The 16,412-nt window shown below is 35.9% G+C and overlaps 1 protein-coding gene across 1 annotated transcript in view; it reads right to left on the bottom strand.

Moving 5' to 3' along the window:
• SLC5A8 (solute carrier family 5 member 8) overlaps positions 1-16,412 on the bottom strand; it is a gene marked incomplete at its 5' end in the record, with an annotated part of 61,038 nt that overhangs the window by 32,908 nt on the left and 11,718 nt on the right. Inside the window, 7 exons of the mRNA XM_080812171.1 lie at positions 468-535; positions 4,577-4,689; positions 5,570-5,658; positions 8,864-8,993; positions 12,355-12,495; positions 15,082-15,236; positions 16,285-16,352. Of these exons, the coding sequence (XP_080668297.1) occupies positions 468-535; positions 4,577-4,689; positions 5,570-5,658; positions 8,864-8,993; positions 12,355-12,495; positions 15,082-15,236; positions 16,285-16,352 (764 nt within the window). The remainder of the gene's footprint in view (positions 1-467; positions 536-4,576; positions 4,690-5,569; positions 5,659-8,863; positions 8,994-12,354; positions 12,496-15,081; positions 15,237-16,284; positions 16,353-16,412) is intronic.

Here is a 16,412-nt window from a genome sequence, read left to right as displayed (position 1 = left end):
AGATCAGGAACACGACAAGGATGCCCACTCTCACCACTCTTATTCAACATAGTATTAGAAGTCCTAGCAACAGCAATCAGACAACAAAGAGAAATAAAAGGTATCCAAATTGGCAAGGAAGAAGTCAAACTCTCTCTCTTGCCTAACTGATTTTTGATATAGGTGCAATTCTGTGGAAGAAATACAGCCTTTACAACTGTACATCTATAGAGAAGTGGGGGAAGGAACATCAATCTAAGTCTCACACCATTGAGGATCTTTATTATTTCTTAAAATTGCATATAAATCTACAATTATATCATAATAGAAAGTTTGATTTAAAAAATTGTAAAGAATTTAGGCAATTCATTTCCTTGCGATTGCTTTGTATAGATGACTAGAGAAGTCTGGAAGGATAGTCACATCAACATTTTAAAAAAGGAAGAATTCAGTGTTTATGATTCAAACCTTGCAGAATCAGCTCTTACCTGCAGCAAAGCTCCCATTAGTGATGCCAATGCAGCCATTCCGATGCAGAGAACTCCAAACAGCACACCTAGATGGGTGACATAAAAGCCAGTATAAAATTCAGACCAAGAGGATTAGAATTCTCAATAGAACAAGCTACCCTGTCTTTGATTCAAAGTAATTAATATGATTATGGTGAAAATTGGCCACATACATCAGAGCCAGCCAAAAAAAGGGAAGGGGTGTTTTCCTACAGGATCAGCAGTGTGCAAAGGCAAAAGAAAACTCTGATATTGTGTACTGGGATTAGTGACAACATTAGGTTATATAAGTAAAAAAATCCCTAGCATTAACCATAGAGACTTTTAAGCTAAGAACTATTGTGTTATTAATCTAATCCTCCATAAACATTTGTTTTATAAAGGAAGGCTGAGGTCTCTGTTTTCAGTTTGCCAGAAACAGGACACAATTTGTATGATATGATGGGGGAGGGGAGTAATAAACATGAGAAATTAAAGTTGTCTGATCTGAAGTGTTCATTTCTTCTGGGAAGTAACAATGCACACCAAGGGATGGTTTAGGACCTTTAGCCCTCTTGTAATCTCCAACAACATCACCACGTCTTTCCTGTTAAACTAGCAAAGAAAGATAGTATCAAGTCTGATGTTACCCATTCTACCAAATTGTTTTCCCAAACTTTGTAGGAATTCTCAAGCCACCACTGTTGGTCAGATTATAATTATACGGTTTTTTTCCTTTGGTTTTTATACTTTCCAGATTTTCTCCAAATACATGCTTTACTTTTTTTTTTTAAGATTTTATTTATGAGTGCTGTGAAGTGTATAAACCTGGCGATTCACAGACCTGTACCCCTGGGGCTAATAATACATTGTATGTTTATTATATGTTTATAAAAATACATTATATGTTTATAAAGAAATACATTCCATGAGAGACTATGGACTCTGAAAAACAACCTGAGGGTTTTGAAGGGGCGGGGTGGGAGGGTGGGGGAACCAGGTGGTGGGTATTAGGGAGGGCACAGATTGCATGGAGCACTGGGTGTGGTGAAAAAACAATGAATACTGTTACGCTGAAAATAAATAAAAAATTTTAAAAAAAAATTTAAAAAAAATAAATAAATAAAAAAAAAGAAATACATTATATGTTTAAATTATTTTAAAAAATTTAAAAAAATATTTTATTTATTTATCAGACAGAGATCACAAGTAGGCAGAGAGGCAAGCAGAGAGAGAGAGGAGGAAGCAGGCTTCCCGCAGAACAGAGAGCCCGATGCAGGGCCCAATCCCAGGACTCTGGGATCATGACCTGAGCCGAAGGCAGAGGTTTTAACCAACTGAGCTACCCAGGTGCCCCTACTTTTTAAATTATAGGAAAATTTACACACATGCCCCCAGATTTTTATTTTTGAATATTTTCATTTAGCACAAATCAGTGCTAATATCAGTCAATATAATTTCCCACACAAAAAATCAAAACACAAAAAGAGGAATAACTTTGCTCATCATAAAATCAGTGCATTCATTACATCTAATTTACACTAGAAGTCACATCTTTGTTAAGTATATTGGGTAAATAACCTTATTGCACCTGAATGGAAAACTTATATTAAGTTTTTACATAAAGCTCATGTCACAATGATTTTTTAAGCCTCCAAATCCTAGTGTAAATAGTATTTCCAACATATTTAGTTTGATTCTTCTATATCTGATAGCTCATGAATGGTCACCACTATGGGGTTTTGGTATTCAAAGTTAATGGAAACACACACAAATTAATTTCCATTTTCTTCTCTATGATGTCCTTACTGTTCATACCTCAAGATAATGACTTTATATAATTCTTCAAAGTCAATGAAAACCTCATCTACACTAGCAGAGTTGATTTGTTATTAATTGCCATCAACACCCTTCCTTGAGCACCAGCTAGTGCTTCTTATTTTATACACAGTACCTCTAAACCTCATAGAACCTGCAAGATTAATACTTTTGCAACATTTTTCATACAAAAAAATTCAAGCTGTATTGAGTTATTGGGTTTGCTTGAGGCTAACAAATTGGTAAAGCAAGACTGGGTCTGTCTGGCTTCAAAAGTTTCTATTTGAAAGCATATAGCTTCAATAATCCTATAATGAACCAATCTAAATACTCTTTAGGAAGCATTGTTATCATTCTGAAATTATGCTCCAGGATGAAAATTAGGCACATAATAAGATGATGCAATGTTATTAAATTTAAGGGACACCAAAAAATATAAATTAAGTATTTATTCCAGGCTATAGTCAAGACGATTACATATAGAATTATGGTTCAAAATAGAATATTATTTACTATTTCTTTGACAGTCTATTAGTGTTACTCAGTTGAAGTTAAACATTCTTTTTAAAAACAAGTTTGTTACTCATTCATTCTAGAATACATATAACCAAAATGTCAAACACAAAGAATGAAGTACAGTAACCAGATTCCTTTGCGTCTGATTGGTACATTTGGGACATCTGGGAACTGGGGTCTTTAAACCTTTCCATGCAACTGATATTTAACCCCTAATAAGGTCCTATAATCTATCAATAGGAGTTGAACATTCCTTGTACAATATAATTGACTATCTCCAGGGCAGTCTACATGTACAGATAAAATAGACAACCAAGATGGGTCAAAAATCCTAATATTTTGTTTCTTCATCTTCAATTCATACACACAGACTATTTACTCTATTTTGGGGGGGTTAGGTTTCCCTTTTTTAATTTAAAATCCATTAGCTAACATATAGCACCTCATTATTTTCAGATGTAGTGTTCGATAATTTATCAGTTGCGTACACCAGTGTTCTGTACTTTAAGCTGACGGTGCCCTCTTATGTAATCAAGAAGAAAAATGTGGTTCTTGGCTCCAAACTAAGGGCATTTCTTAAAACTGTTGGCTAAAGTTTGGAAAGGAAAAGGGTTGAATTTTTCCTGTGGCTAAGAATTTTAACACAGATTTGGGATAGGAAGAAGTGAAAAAAGAAGGATAGCCAAATAAGGACCCTGAAAAGATGCTCAACATCACTCATCATCAGGTAAACAAATCAAAACCACAATGAGATATCACCTCACACCTGTCAGAATGGCTAAAATCAACTACAAAAGAAACAACAGGTGTTGGCAAAGATATGGAGAAAGGCAAACCCTCCTGCACTCGTGGTGGGAAAGCAAACTGGTGCTAGTCACTGTGGAAAAGAGTATGGAGATTCCTCAAAAGGTTAAAAATAGAACTACCCTATGATCCAGCAATTGCAGTACTAGGTCTTATAATGACATAGATGGAGCTAGAGTATATAATGCTAGGTGAAATAAGTCAGTCAGAAAAAGACAAATACTGTATGACTTCACTCATATGTGGAATTTAACAACAAAACAAACAAGCATAGAGGGGGGAAAAGAGGGAGGCAAACCAAGAAACAGACTCTTATCACAGAGAACAAGCTGACGGTTACCAGAAGGGAGATGGGTAGAGGGATGCATGAAATAGGTGATGGGGATTAAGGACTGCGCTTGTCATGATGAGCACTGGGTGTTGTATGGAAGTGTTGAATCACTGAAACTAATATTACACTCTATGTTAATTAACTGGAATTTAAGTTAAAACTTAAAAAAAAATAAGGACCCCTGGATATTGTTCTTCGTGGTCCCCTGACAATTAATTTCTTGAAGTGTCTATCAAATCTTGATTGCAAATATAGCATGACTACATTTAGTCATAGGCATGCATATGTATATATACATTAACACTCATAGGTTCTTACTCTATATCTTCCATGGAAAAGGTTTCTGGTATTTCTTTTTTTCTTTCTAAATATTTTATTTATTTATTTATTTATTTATTTATTTGAGAGAGAGAGAGAGAGAGAGAGCGAGCGAGTGTGAGAGGGGAGAAGGTCAGAGGGAGAAGCAGACTCCCCAGGGAGCTGGGAGCCCGATGCGGAACTCGATCCCGGAACTCCAGGATCATGACCCGAGCAGAAGGCAGTTGCTTAACCAACTGAGCCACCCAGGTGCCCAAGATTTCTGGTATTTCTAAAAATCATCTCCTCAAGGTAAAATGGGATCGTGAAAATGGAAACTCACTCATTCCTTGGGAAATCCAAGAGAGAGACCTTTCTGAGAGCGATCTGAAGTGGGGTTTAATTAGATCTTCCACAGTTACTGCTGCTAAAGCATTAATACTGGAGGACACTGTGCTGTAAGAGAAAAATCAATCTTTTGATTTATAATATTTTGACTTTAATAGTACTTTAAGTAGGAATAAGAAAGAGGGAACAAAACTGTCAATATAACCCGATTTCTACTATATTTTTAATGATTACAACACCCTCTTTCTGGAAGCTGCTATCAACCAAGAATGATTCAGGCAACATCCAAAGGGTTAATAGTGAGGAGAAGAATTTTATGTTGCTTCCACTTTGTAATAAATCCTTAGTGTCTATGGAGAGAATTTACACAGACTACATAGTACTACTATATAATGACTTTAAAATGTATTCCTTTTTGTGCATAGAAAGGACTGTCATAAATCCTCAGAAACATATGCCATAAATATCAATACTATTAATTTCCTGGATCCTCACTAACAAACTCTGTACATGTTAATAATAAGAATTCATTCCCTGGCACAAACACAGGAAAAAAGTACAATGAGTAAGTTGAAAGGCAGAACAAGATTCTTTGGACAGTGTATATTACTCAGCATGTAATAGGAGATTTAATTCTCATTTTCCATTTGATCATGTTTAGATATACATACAGTTTAAACTAAGACTGTAGGCATCCCTTTTTGATAATCAGTGAAAACTACCATCAATTGATCATTTTTATGGTGACCTTACATAGTATATGATGATGTATTACAGTAGAGCCCAAGTTAAAAGTGGAGACTGAGGTTAATAGACTGATAGTTCACATGGATAAGAGTGAGACCAACAGAGAAGATACATGGAGTAGATTACCCACTTTGAACATTGGTGCTCATACACAGAATTCAGTTTTATTCCCCAAAATATCCAGTAACAAAAGAAAGATCCCAACAGGAAAACCATGTATTGTTCGAGTCATAGTTTATACCTTAATGTTCCACTATAAGCACAGGCCACAAAAAGTCCAGGAAGTCCCGGAAAATCTTGCAGAATGTCCAGTACCAAATAAGGCATGAGCTGAAAAATTCCAAAATTTACTTCTGAGTGCTATTTGTTATCAAATAAAATTAATTAATGCCTCCTTGATCTCGTGTTCTTCAAGAACTAAAGGAATCTAGTTCATATAATTGAAATTTCTAAAAATGAAAAATTAAACTCGTTTATTGCTAATACTTAAAATAATAGCAGAGCAGTTAAGAACGCAGGGTCTGGATTCAGACAGAAGTGGTCTTTGTTACTTCTCTAAGACTTAGTTTCTTCATCTGTAAAGCAGGGGTACTAAAACTAACCTCACAGACTTGTTATAAAAGTTAAATTATATCATCTATGTAAAGCTCTTAGTATAGTACATGGAATACAGTAAATGCTTGATAAAAGGTAGCTGTTCTCATTCTTTGGAATAATAAATCAATTTAAAGGAAATATTTTACATACCTCTATGCTTAAGTAATAAGCAGCATTCACTTAACTTTACAGATGACTCAAAGATCTTTGTGAACTTTAATCACTGCCCAGGACCAAAAGTGTAATTATAGCTGCATGTAGTATGAGACATAGTGACAAGTAGAGAGTAACCTCGGGAAGTTCCCGAAATTTGCTTCTTTTTATAAAGGTCCTGATACCACAGTCTCTCATGGTGAGGGTTTTGGAGGGGCGGGGGGTGGGAGGTTAGGTGAACTTGGTGGTGGGTTTTAAGGAGGGCACGTATTGCATGGAGCACTGTGTGTGGTGCATGAACAATGAATCTTAGAACACTGAAAGAATACAATACAATACAATACAATACAATACAATACAATACAATACAACAAAACTATTAGCCCTATTTCAATAAAAAAAAGTTCCTGATACCAACTTACTTTCTGATAAGTTACTTTTTAAAAGATAATATTAAACAAGGATGGGAAGGTTTATTACTTCAGTACTATGTCACATGATAGTCTTCTGGCAAAACTGATTTTTAAATTAAAAGGATCCTAGGAGGATAATATTCTAGTAAAATTCCCCTCACTTGCATTGAAACATACCCAAGTCCTTCTCCAATTGTAGAGAGTGGATGTCATGTCCTATCTCATCAGCCTCTTCTGATTTCATTTGACAAAGTTTGTTACGGTATGTGGACAAACAAACTCCAACGTTATAAGGGTCTGTGTTCAGTCGTTTTAAGAATGTTTCCTCTTCATCCAAAGCTTACTAATTTTTTAGTCTCAGAGAGAACAGAACTTATCTCTATATGAAATCAAGAGCCAGTGTTCCCAAGATATCTTAAAAGTGTAACTTCAAGCAGTAATTCATACATAAACATTAAATTTCCATTGTTACTGTGATAACAAGACCTAAAATCCTCTACCCTAATATCAATTTTCTCAAAAGTCTTTGAGGGTGATATTTCATATTCCGACTGGCCCCCTCAGGTATAGGTCCAGCAAGGTAAGACTGATAGATAGAAAAATAGTAAAACTGTATCTAGACACTAATCTTTCTTCCTCAGGGTGAGCTCCAGCAGAGTGTCGCAGAAATACATCTTTACTCTCCTTGGGTTAAGATTTTTACCTTTCTACTACTAGGCCTTACGTGCATTGTATCTCTAGGGAAATGTTAATTGCATTAACTCCTCAATAATCAATACAATACCAGAATCATCCAATCAGGAGAAAACTTCTTTCTTTTTCTTTTTTTTAAAGATTTTATTTATTTATTTGACAGAGAGACAGCTAGAGAGGAAACACAAGCAGGGGGTGAAGGAGAAGTAGGTTTCCTGCTGAGCAGGGAACTCTCCCTATGCGGGGCTTGATCCCAGGACACCGGGATCATGACCTGAGTCAAAGGCAGAAGCTTGACAACTCAGCCACTCAGGTGCCCTGCAACCTCTTTCTTTTTAAAAAACTCAGTACAGGCTCTCTAAAAGTGGATGTATGCAAGACACTCCTGAATGCATTCTATGGCAAGGAGTCTCAAGGGTAGGAAGCTGTAGATATTTTTTGTTGTCGTCGTCTAGGGATAGGGGAAGATATATGAGAAACATTTCTAATATCCCTATTATCTTCATGATATAAACTACAGACAAAACATCCTTCACTAGAGAGCATATAAGGGAAGAGTGCATCTACCTTCAAAGTAAACATGATTCTTAGATTCTCTGAGCAAATAGGAAAGATCTATTTATTAACAGGAGGACACATGTGAACCTAGGGTTGAGATGCACAGCTCAAGGAGGTTCTCATTTTCTAGTCCCACAAAACTGCATTATTTTTCTAGGAGTATGTGATGCATTTATGTCAATACAAAATTCAGACTATCTTCAATCTAATGACTCTTCTGGGCACTTGATTTACAAGCAAGTCTTAGAAAATAATTTTGGCAAGAACCCAAGCTTCAGAGTCTAGCGGTCCTGGGTTTGAATTCTAGCTACACTTTCTGAAAGGTGGTATACAGCATAGAGGTTAAAGTTAGGAATCTGGTGACAGCCTGCCTGCACTTGAATTCTGGTTCCAGGTTTACTAGCTATTACATAGCCTGTCTGTGCCTCAGTTTCCTCATCTTTGAAAGGGAGATAATCAGAGCACTTATCTCAGTGTGTAACTTTAAGGATTCAAAGTTGAAGTTTATATAAAGCACTTATGACAGTATGATGAATTCCTGCAGCTATACTTATTTATCAGCCCTATGACCTTGAGCAAGTAATATAATCTCTCTGCGAGTCACTCATTTCCTCATCTCTAGATTTAGAATTACTGGGTTATGAGAATTAAAAGAGATAAAGCACGCAAAGCTCTAGGCACATTCTCTCACTGCTTGGTTGGTACTCTATAAATGTTCACTCATTAGATCTGTTTCTCTATCATTTAAAAACTGGAAGGTAAGCTGTTGATAAAAAAGTGATCTAAGAATATCCACATAATGTTTTATACTACCATGGTTTGTATATAGTTTTTCTTCTTTAACTGTATTTACATTTCTATTCCCAGTGTTGACCTAGTTCTCTTTAACACTTGGCTTGGAATTTTCCAGGTATTTCAATATTTTAATCTTGGATACAGTATTCTTCCTTCTTGCTATATATGCTAAAATAAATTTTTGCCAAATGCTTTCTAGAAATTAAAGATGATTATATTATACTCATTTGCTCTTTCTCTATAAAAACATGAATACTCTTTCCTCCCAAACTAATAAGCTTTCTGGATAATATTAATACACATGTAAGAAAGACATGGTACTAAACCTGGTCTGGTGCAGATACTTTCTTGGCTGTCCAAGGATCACAGTCATGGTACCTGGAGTACAGGGCAAGCCCACATAACACTGAACAGACAAGGATTGCCCAGAGTCCCAGAAGATTGATGTAGAGAGACCTAAGGAAATGAAAACAAACCAGCAAATGATATTTGTAATTACCATCCCAAAAATAGGAAACTTGTTACATACACAGAAGAGACCTTCATGATTACTCAATAAATGCACAGAATCTTTTGGTTATCAAAAATGCTATCTATTTTATTCTAGCCTAACCTTCTGCTTATGCTGTCAATCAACAATGTATTTTGAAATACTTGGAATAGATGGGGGCTTCTCTACTGAATAGATGTGTGTATCCTTCTGGTCAGAGTTCCACGGGCATTATCAGCTTTATAATGATATCCAATTATACTACTTCAGGGCTTCTTGTCATGAAATAAAGATTTTTAATGGTCAACAGAGCAGTAACTATTACTCATTTTTCCTTTTTAAAGCAATGGAGTTAGAAACTGCTAAACACTGTTAGCATCTACATAGAAACTCATTGAACTTGTTTGAATGTGGTTTGTAATATCACCTAGTAAGTATGAGAGGCAAACCTGCATCCCTTGAACAGGTATCTTCTCCAACAATGTTCAGCATCATAATACATGGTGCGTGCTCCAGGAGAACAGTACTGGAGTCAGACCTGGACATAAATCTTGGTTCCATCTACCACATATGACCCTGGGCAAGTAATTTAGCTTCTCTGATCTTCAGCTTCTTCATTTATGCCTACAGATAATGATGCCTACCTTGCAGAGTTTTAACATTAGATGAAATAGTATGTATTACATAGCACAGTGCTTGGCATGTAATAACATTTGTTAAATAGTAATTATTGACATTATGAGTGCTAATGGCACCGAATTCTATGCCTTAATAATCAGGTGAATAGTAAACACTGTTCTCACTAAGGTGTCCTCATTTATTTTCCCCAGTAGTGCTGTAGTGAATACTGTAAAATGCTGCCCTAGGTGGAGGAGAGGTACCATCCTCAAAGTCATGCCTCCTTCCTTGGGGTACCTGTGTCCAGTGACTACTAGATTCAGAATTTTAAAGGATCAGTCTCCTTACCCTAACCTAGGACAAATCTGGAGTCAGTTCAGCATTAGGGCTTCACCTAAGGCTTGGCTGAGAAACAGCATTACAATCCAACTTCTCTCTTTGGCCAATTCTGCTTCCTTCTCTTCTCTTCCTTCTACAGGTGGTGATTCCCCCACAGTCTCTGGCATGCCAACCCCCATTTCAGAGTCTGTTTCAGGAGAATGCACCTTCAACAGGTACCAAACAACAGATTGCTAACCTTTTCCCTTGATTGACTAAATTTACTCTATGTTTTGCTATTGGTTAAAAATAGCCTAAGTAACTACAGCTCATCTCCAAATCACCAGAAAATATATCCAGATACTTTCCTGCTCAAATACCCTTGTTCACAAAGGAGTCTAATACTTTACTATATAGTTTTATTTGACGTTAATACCACTCAAATAGACCACTTATTAATAATATCTGATACTCTCCGCAGTTGATCAAGGTCTTAATTTTTTGACTGGGATTCATTCTTCTCATGGAGCACCGTTAAAAAGTAGGATAAAATGGTTCCTCTCAGCTCAGGGAGTCAGCTGAGGGCCATTCCAAAGGAAATTGTTTCTTATTAAGAAAGCTCTAAGCTGGGGCACCTGGGTGGCTCAGTGGGTTAAAGCCTCTGTCTTCAGCTCAGGTCATGATCCCAGGGTCCTGGGATCGAGCCCCACATCAGGCTCTCTGCTCAGCAGGGAGCCTGCTTCCTCCTCTCTCTCTGCCTGCCTCTCTGCCTACTTGTGATCTCTGTCAAATAAACAAATAAAATCTTTAAAAAAAAAAAAAAAAAAAGAAAGCTCTAAGCTCAGGGCGCCTGGGTGGCTCAGTGGGTTAAAGCCTCTGCTTTCGGCTCAGGTCATGATCCCAGGGTCCTGGAATAAACCCCACATCGGGTTCTCTGCTCAGCAGGGAGCCTGCTTCCTCCTCTCTCTCTGCTTGCCTTCCTCTCTGCCTACTTGTGATCTCTGTCAAATAAATAAATAAAATCTTAAAAAAAAAAAAAAAAGAAAGCTCTAAGCTCTAACGCTGGTCTCTTAGTTATAAAATTGGGCCTTTGAGTTTCATGTTCCCAAAGAAACAGAAGAGCATATGCATAATTAATTTTGGAGATGCATTAGCTCTAGTATAGATTTAAAGTCCAGTGGATCACTGGATGTATAAATTACATTCCTTCAAAGTTCCTTAAAATACCAGAACACTTAAGCTCACTTTTGAGGGATTCTATATCCAGTTACTGTGCTGATATTTGTGTAGATCTTTTACTATGGAATTTTACAAAGACAGATAATGTCTAAACCTATTTACTCTCAATATATTGGGTTATGACATGTGACATCACAATATTTTCATATTCTTTGAATAGAAATTTAATTGCCATTCCTTGTCCTACTCCAACCACCCAGTTACTCTTAATCTATTTATAACTTTTAAGGTCTTAAATGCATGTGGGCCAGTCAGCTTTATCTATCAGCATGGGGAGCAGTGGTCACCATACTGATCTGAGGCCTCCTGGGAAAGAACCAGCCACCATTTATATTCCTTGCTCAAGCCAAGACTGGATTGAGAATTCCCTGATCATGTCATCCTTCTGACCTCTGGGCTGTGTCCAAATAAATGTTTATATGGAATGCTCTTCTGCTATTCTCTACCTGCCCATATATGGTCATTATTCAGGATCTGCTTGGTTGACAGGAATCTCTCACCCAATCTCTGCCTTCACATCCTGTGATTTGAGGTCACATTTACTGGACCGCTACCAAGTGTGTGCCAAGCACATTTTACAATACTTCTCCTGAGATGTGTAATATTTCTTATGCTCATTTTATAAGTTTGGAAACTGGGACTCAGGGAGACTAAGTAACTGGCGATTCAAATAGCAAGTATTAGAGCAGAGTTATAAACCCATGACTATGTCTGAAAATAAAATATACCAGCATATCTAGCAATATAATGCCCTTGACCATTTCTTCTATCATTATATTGTTCCATAGAACTGTGATACCTTTCTAGGGTTATTTCGCTTTTTGCATACTTCTATATGTTTTCATAACTAGATGTTAAGTTCCTTCATTAGAAGAGCCATATAATTCTAATTTTTATCCTCCATAACTCCTTATACAAATAGATACACAATAAATGCCTATTTAGTTAATAGGATTTATTTTACTTAATAATTCATATAAATATTTCAAATATCTGATTTAAAATACACTTGATTCTTTTATAACTATATAATTTATTTCTTGGAATTTCATGATACAAAAGGCTTAAACCTGAGCAAAGCTTGACTAATTAACAAGTTTCAATAAAGACACTGATGGTTATTAATGATTTCCATACCAGAGTTTGGCTTACATTTTTGCCTGGAACCTGCTTTTACAGGAAATATATCTCTGTACTTGGGATTGGTTGACACCATAGATGCTGGTCCATGTGAAGGTCCCTCCTATAATAATTGTCCAGAATGTATGTCTTTGCAAAGGATTGGGATCAAAACTAAATGAAAAGAAACAGAAAACAAATTTTAACTATAAGCAAAAAACAACAGAAAATTCTAGAATATTTTTTGGAAGCAAGCAATGTGTATCTATATAAATATGCACACAGATATAAATATGTACAAATTTATTAAATAATAAAAAAGGTTAAAAATTCCTAACTTAAGTTCAATGAAATAAAAATGGATACTTTCAGAGAATTGGAAATTCTGGATGGGACTGAAGGAAAACAAATATTCTAATTATTCTGAGCTTTCATAAAAATTGTTCTCCAGTGGTCCTAGGAAATTGTTATTTAAATAAGTCTGCTGTGCTAGAATCAGAGAAGAGCATGAAAGTTAAAAGAGAGAGAGCAATAAAGAGAGTAAGGTTCCTAAGTGCATCATAGCAATAGATACGGTACTGAAATGAACACAAAATTGACACATTTTGCATATATAATTTCTCTCCTAACACATGTACAGTCATATTTCTAATTTATATTCAAGCTCAAGAACTCAATTAATGCAGTTTAAAGGCTTTCATCTTCTAAAATTACCATGTCGTTATAATCATACTTTCTTAAATGCTGTGTGCACAAGCTAAATGCTAATAGTGAAAAGTCACTAAATGACATGTACTTAAGTCCAAAATATTGTCACAAAGAAAGCTCAACTTCTGTATTGAATATGTGTTTTAACTCTTCTTAATGCATTATCTTGGAAGGAATGATTCTGTTCATCCATGATACACAATATAAGTTTGACAAATTTCTGCAAAATTAGCTTTCATAGAAACTTTCTAAAAATTACGAAATTCTGTAAATCCATTTCAATCTTATATTTAAGATGAGTTAAGTGTTCAGATTTCATATATATCCCAGCATTCCTATGGAAATATAAGAGCCTCTACTCCATTCTCTAACACTTCATATCAAAGTTCAGTGTTTCAAGGATGTTGACCCTTTAACCCATAGAGAAAACAGCTACTATATTAGCTAATGGAAGTCAAGAGCCAAAAGGTTTCAGGAATCTACTTGAAGGAAGACAAGATTTAGAATACCCAATTTAGTGGTTTTAGGCCATACAAAATATGTATGACAACTATAACCATACAGACAATACCAACACAAAATCCTTCTCTTGCTTTATCACCACGAGAGCAGGTACTTTGCCCACCAATATTCTCAAACATATCAGACACACAAGAGATATACAATAAGGCTTTTCATGATTATTTAATAGTTGGCATCCTCCACAGTAAAGGTCATAAAAGTGTCTAATCTTTTACTTTTAATAATCTCTTTTTGGTGTATAAGTTGTCACTTCAATGAAGCAATATGGTGAGAGTTATCTTGCAGAGTTAGTGAGAGTTATCTTGCAGAAAAATGATTGATTCTACATCCTCTCCCCTCAGCCTCGCCTACTAGGAAATTTAGGAGTAAGCAAGGTCTTCTGAGTGTCCACTAGTTGTTTCTGCTTCTCTATCCATTCTCTTGTGCTCTAGTAACGGCAACCCAATCTGCTTTGGGGAAATGACCATTTCACCATAAAGTAGTCTAAATGGTTGTCAATGCCCAGGCTAGGACAACTGGAGGTGTTCTTCCTTGGAATCTCAATCTTGAGGTTAAAAAGCAATTATTGAAAATAGTGGAAGTTGATTCATCATAATTCAACTTATCTCTGCGATTAACACATTGTCCTTGACCAATTTCTGAAAAGGCTCTTTTCAACATTAGCACCGTTGTCAGAAAACTAGAAGAGAGTCACCAAGTAAGAAATGTTTTTTCTTTCTTCTTGCCAGTGATTTCAGCTTGCCTCTCTCAAAGTAGGACTGCTTGAAGAGGAAATAAGCCAGTTCATATGAAAATGAGCCCCTCCCCACATTAAACACAATAACAAGAATGACACTACTGACCCACTCCAGAAGGTGTTTTAAATATTCTTCTAAGCTGTGTGGTGTATTTGTGATGAAATATCTAGTTTCTCCACTGGTCTTTCTCTAGGAAACCTAAATAGCTGTTTAGGATATGCTATATTATACAATATACTGACACTTGAGGTTAGTCATAAATTTTCTAGTCAATACTCTAGAAATAATATATAATATTATAAAATATTTGTACATATATCACTATGAAATATGGTAATAATATATACTGCCAGGGCAATATCAATAGAAAAATTCTCTAGGCTGCTTGAAACAAGGAACTGTCAGAATAACAGCATGATCCTTTAGTGTTTTTCTCTTAAGAGGTTTCCTTTTCTTATTTCTCCATTCCCTCTTCCCTAATTACACTACCCCACCCTTTGACCAGTTCCAGATTTTAATATCTGGAAGAAAAATCCTCTTTTGCTATCAATCCTTTCTCAGAATGAAGTTACATTCTATGTAAATAAGCAACCATCTGACTGCTTTAACCCCTTAAAGACCTGGTAGAAACCCCTCACACATTAACTTACCACCTTCAATTTTTCATACCACATTCGTAGCCATCTATTTGTTTTCTAATGTAAATCTACTACTTCAATGATGAGATTATTTTTATAGGAAAGAAAAAAACAAAAGGAGTGTTCTATTGACGAGGAGATAAATAGCAACTTACTTCCAGAAGTTTAATCTTCCACCATTATAGCAATCATTTAGAATAGTGCTGATCCCTCCTTGAATCACTACAGCCTGTATAATCACAGATGCAAATCCAGCCACCATGATCCCAACTTGAAAAACATCTGTCCAGATAACTGCTTTAAGACCACCCTTTGAGGGAAAAGAATATTAGGATTAATGCTCTTATCAGACATTATTATCATCTATCTAATATATATTATGCTGGACAGGAATAATGAAAACATAGATCTTGGCCAAGGAATACACTTAAGGTAATAGACAGTAAGGTTGGGAGAACCTTCAAAAGAGGGTGTGATTTAAGCCAACCTTTCAGACAGAAGCAGAGGTGAAGAAGGTCATCCCAGAAGAGAAAACAGCATGGACAAAAGCACAAAGAATTCAAAGTCCATGACTTGAATGTGGCCAGAGTGAAATTGCAAAAGGCAATGTCATAGATTTTATCCTATAGGTAGGGCTGATATTCAATCAAGTATGCACACAGAATGTCATACCCGTTGTTGACATACTAAAATTGTTTTGTACTAGCCACTGACACAAACTTCCCAGTGTCTCGCTCCAGTCCCTATGTCCTTGGCTGAACTATCCCTTCCCTAAGATCCCCATCTTCTAAAAAAATCCACTAAAGTCTTAAGACCTATTATGTCAGATATGCCACAAGAGTTGCACCACTTCTAGAAACTAGCATCCATTATAATACCGGTGTCCATACTACCTGGTTTTTACATATTTTGACTGCATTTTCTGCCTTTAGGCAATGGGAAACTATCTTATGTTTCTTTTCTTTTTTTTAAATTTAATTTTATTTTTTCAGTGTTCCAAGATTCATTGTTTATGCACCATACCCAGTCCTCCATGCAATATATCTTAGGTTTCTAAGCTGAAGAATAGTATGAACACAAATATAATAATTTAGCAATAGTAAGGGTGAATTAGGAGACAAGACTCAGGACCACTGCAATGGTTCAGGTAAAAGAAAAAAGTTTCAGTTATAATCAATGCTCTATAAAGAATCAAATTTTTCCCCAGCTGGACTCTCTCTTATAAAAAAGTTACACGGTGAGTGGTAGGAGTAGGAGAGGACATACAAACAATCTAGTTTGCAGAACACAACTACTGGAATTTTCAACTTTGCAAAACAGTTGGTAGAGTGAAAGAAGAAATAATGTTCTTGACATACCAGTGTGCAGTAGAATGTACAGACCACCCCTGTTGCCACTACCGCACCCCACAGATCAAATCCTGTGACTGTAAAAAGAAAAGAAAATGCATGTATAACTGTGAAACATGTATAATAAAAATACTTCT

The sequence above is a fragment of the Martes martes genome (assembly GCF_963455335.1).
Source record: "Martes martes genome assembly, chromosome: 8".
NCBI lineage: Eukaryota > Metazoa > Chordata > Mammalia > Carnivora > Mustelidae > Martes > Martes martes.
The sequence above is the reverse complement of the archived record's forward strand: the minus strand, read 5'-3'. Positions and strand labels throughout refer to the sequence as shown.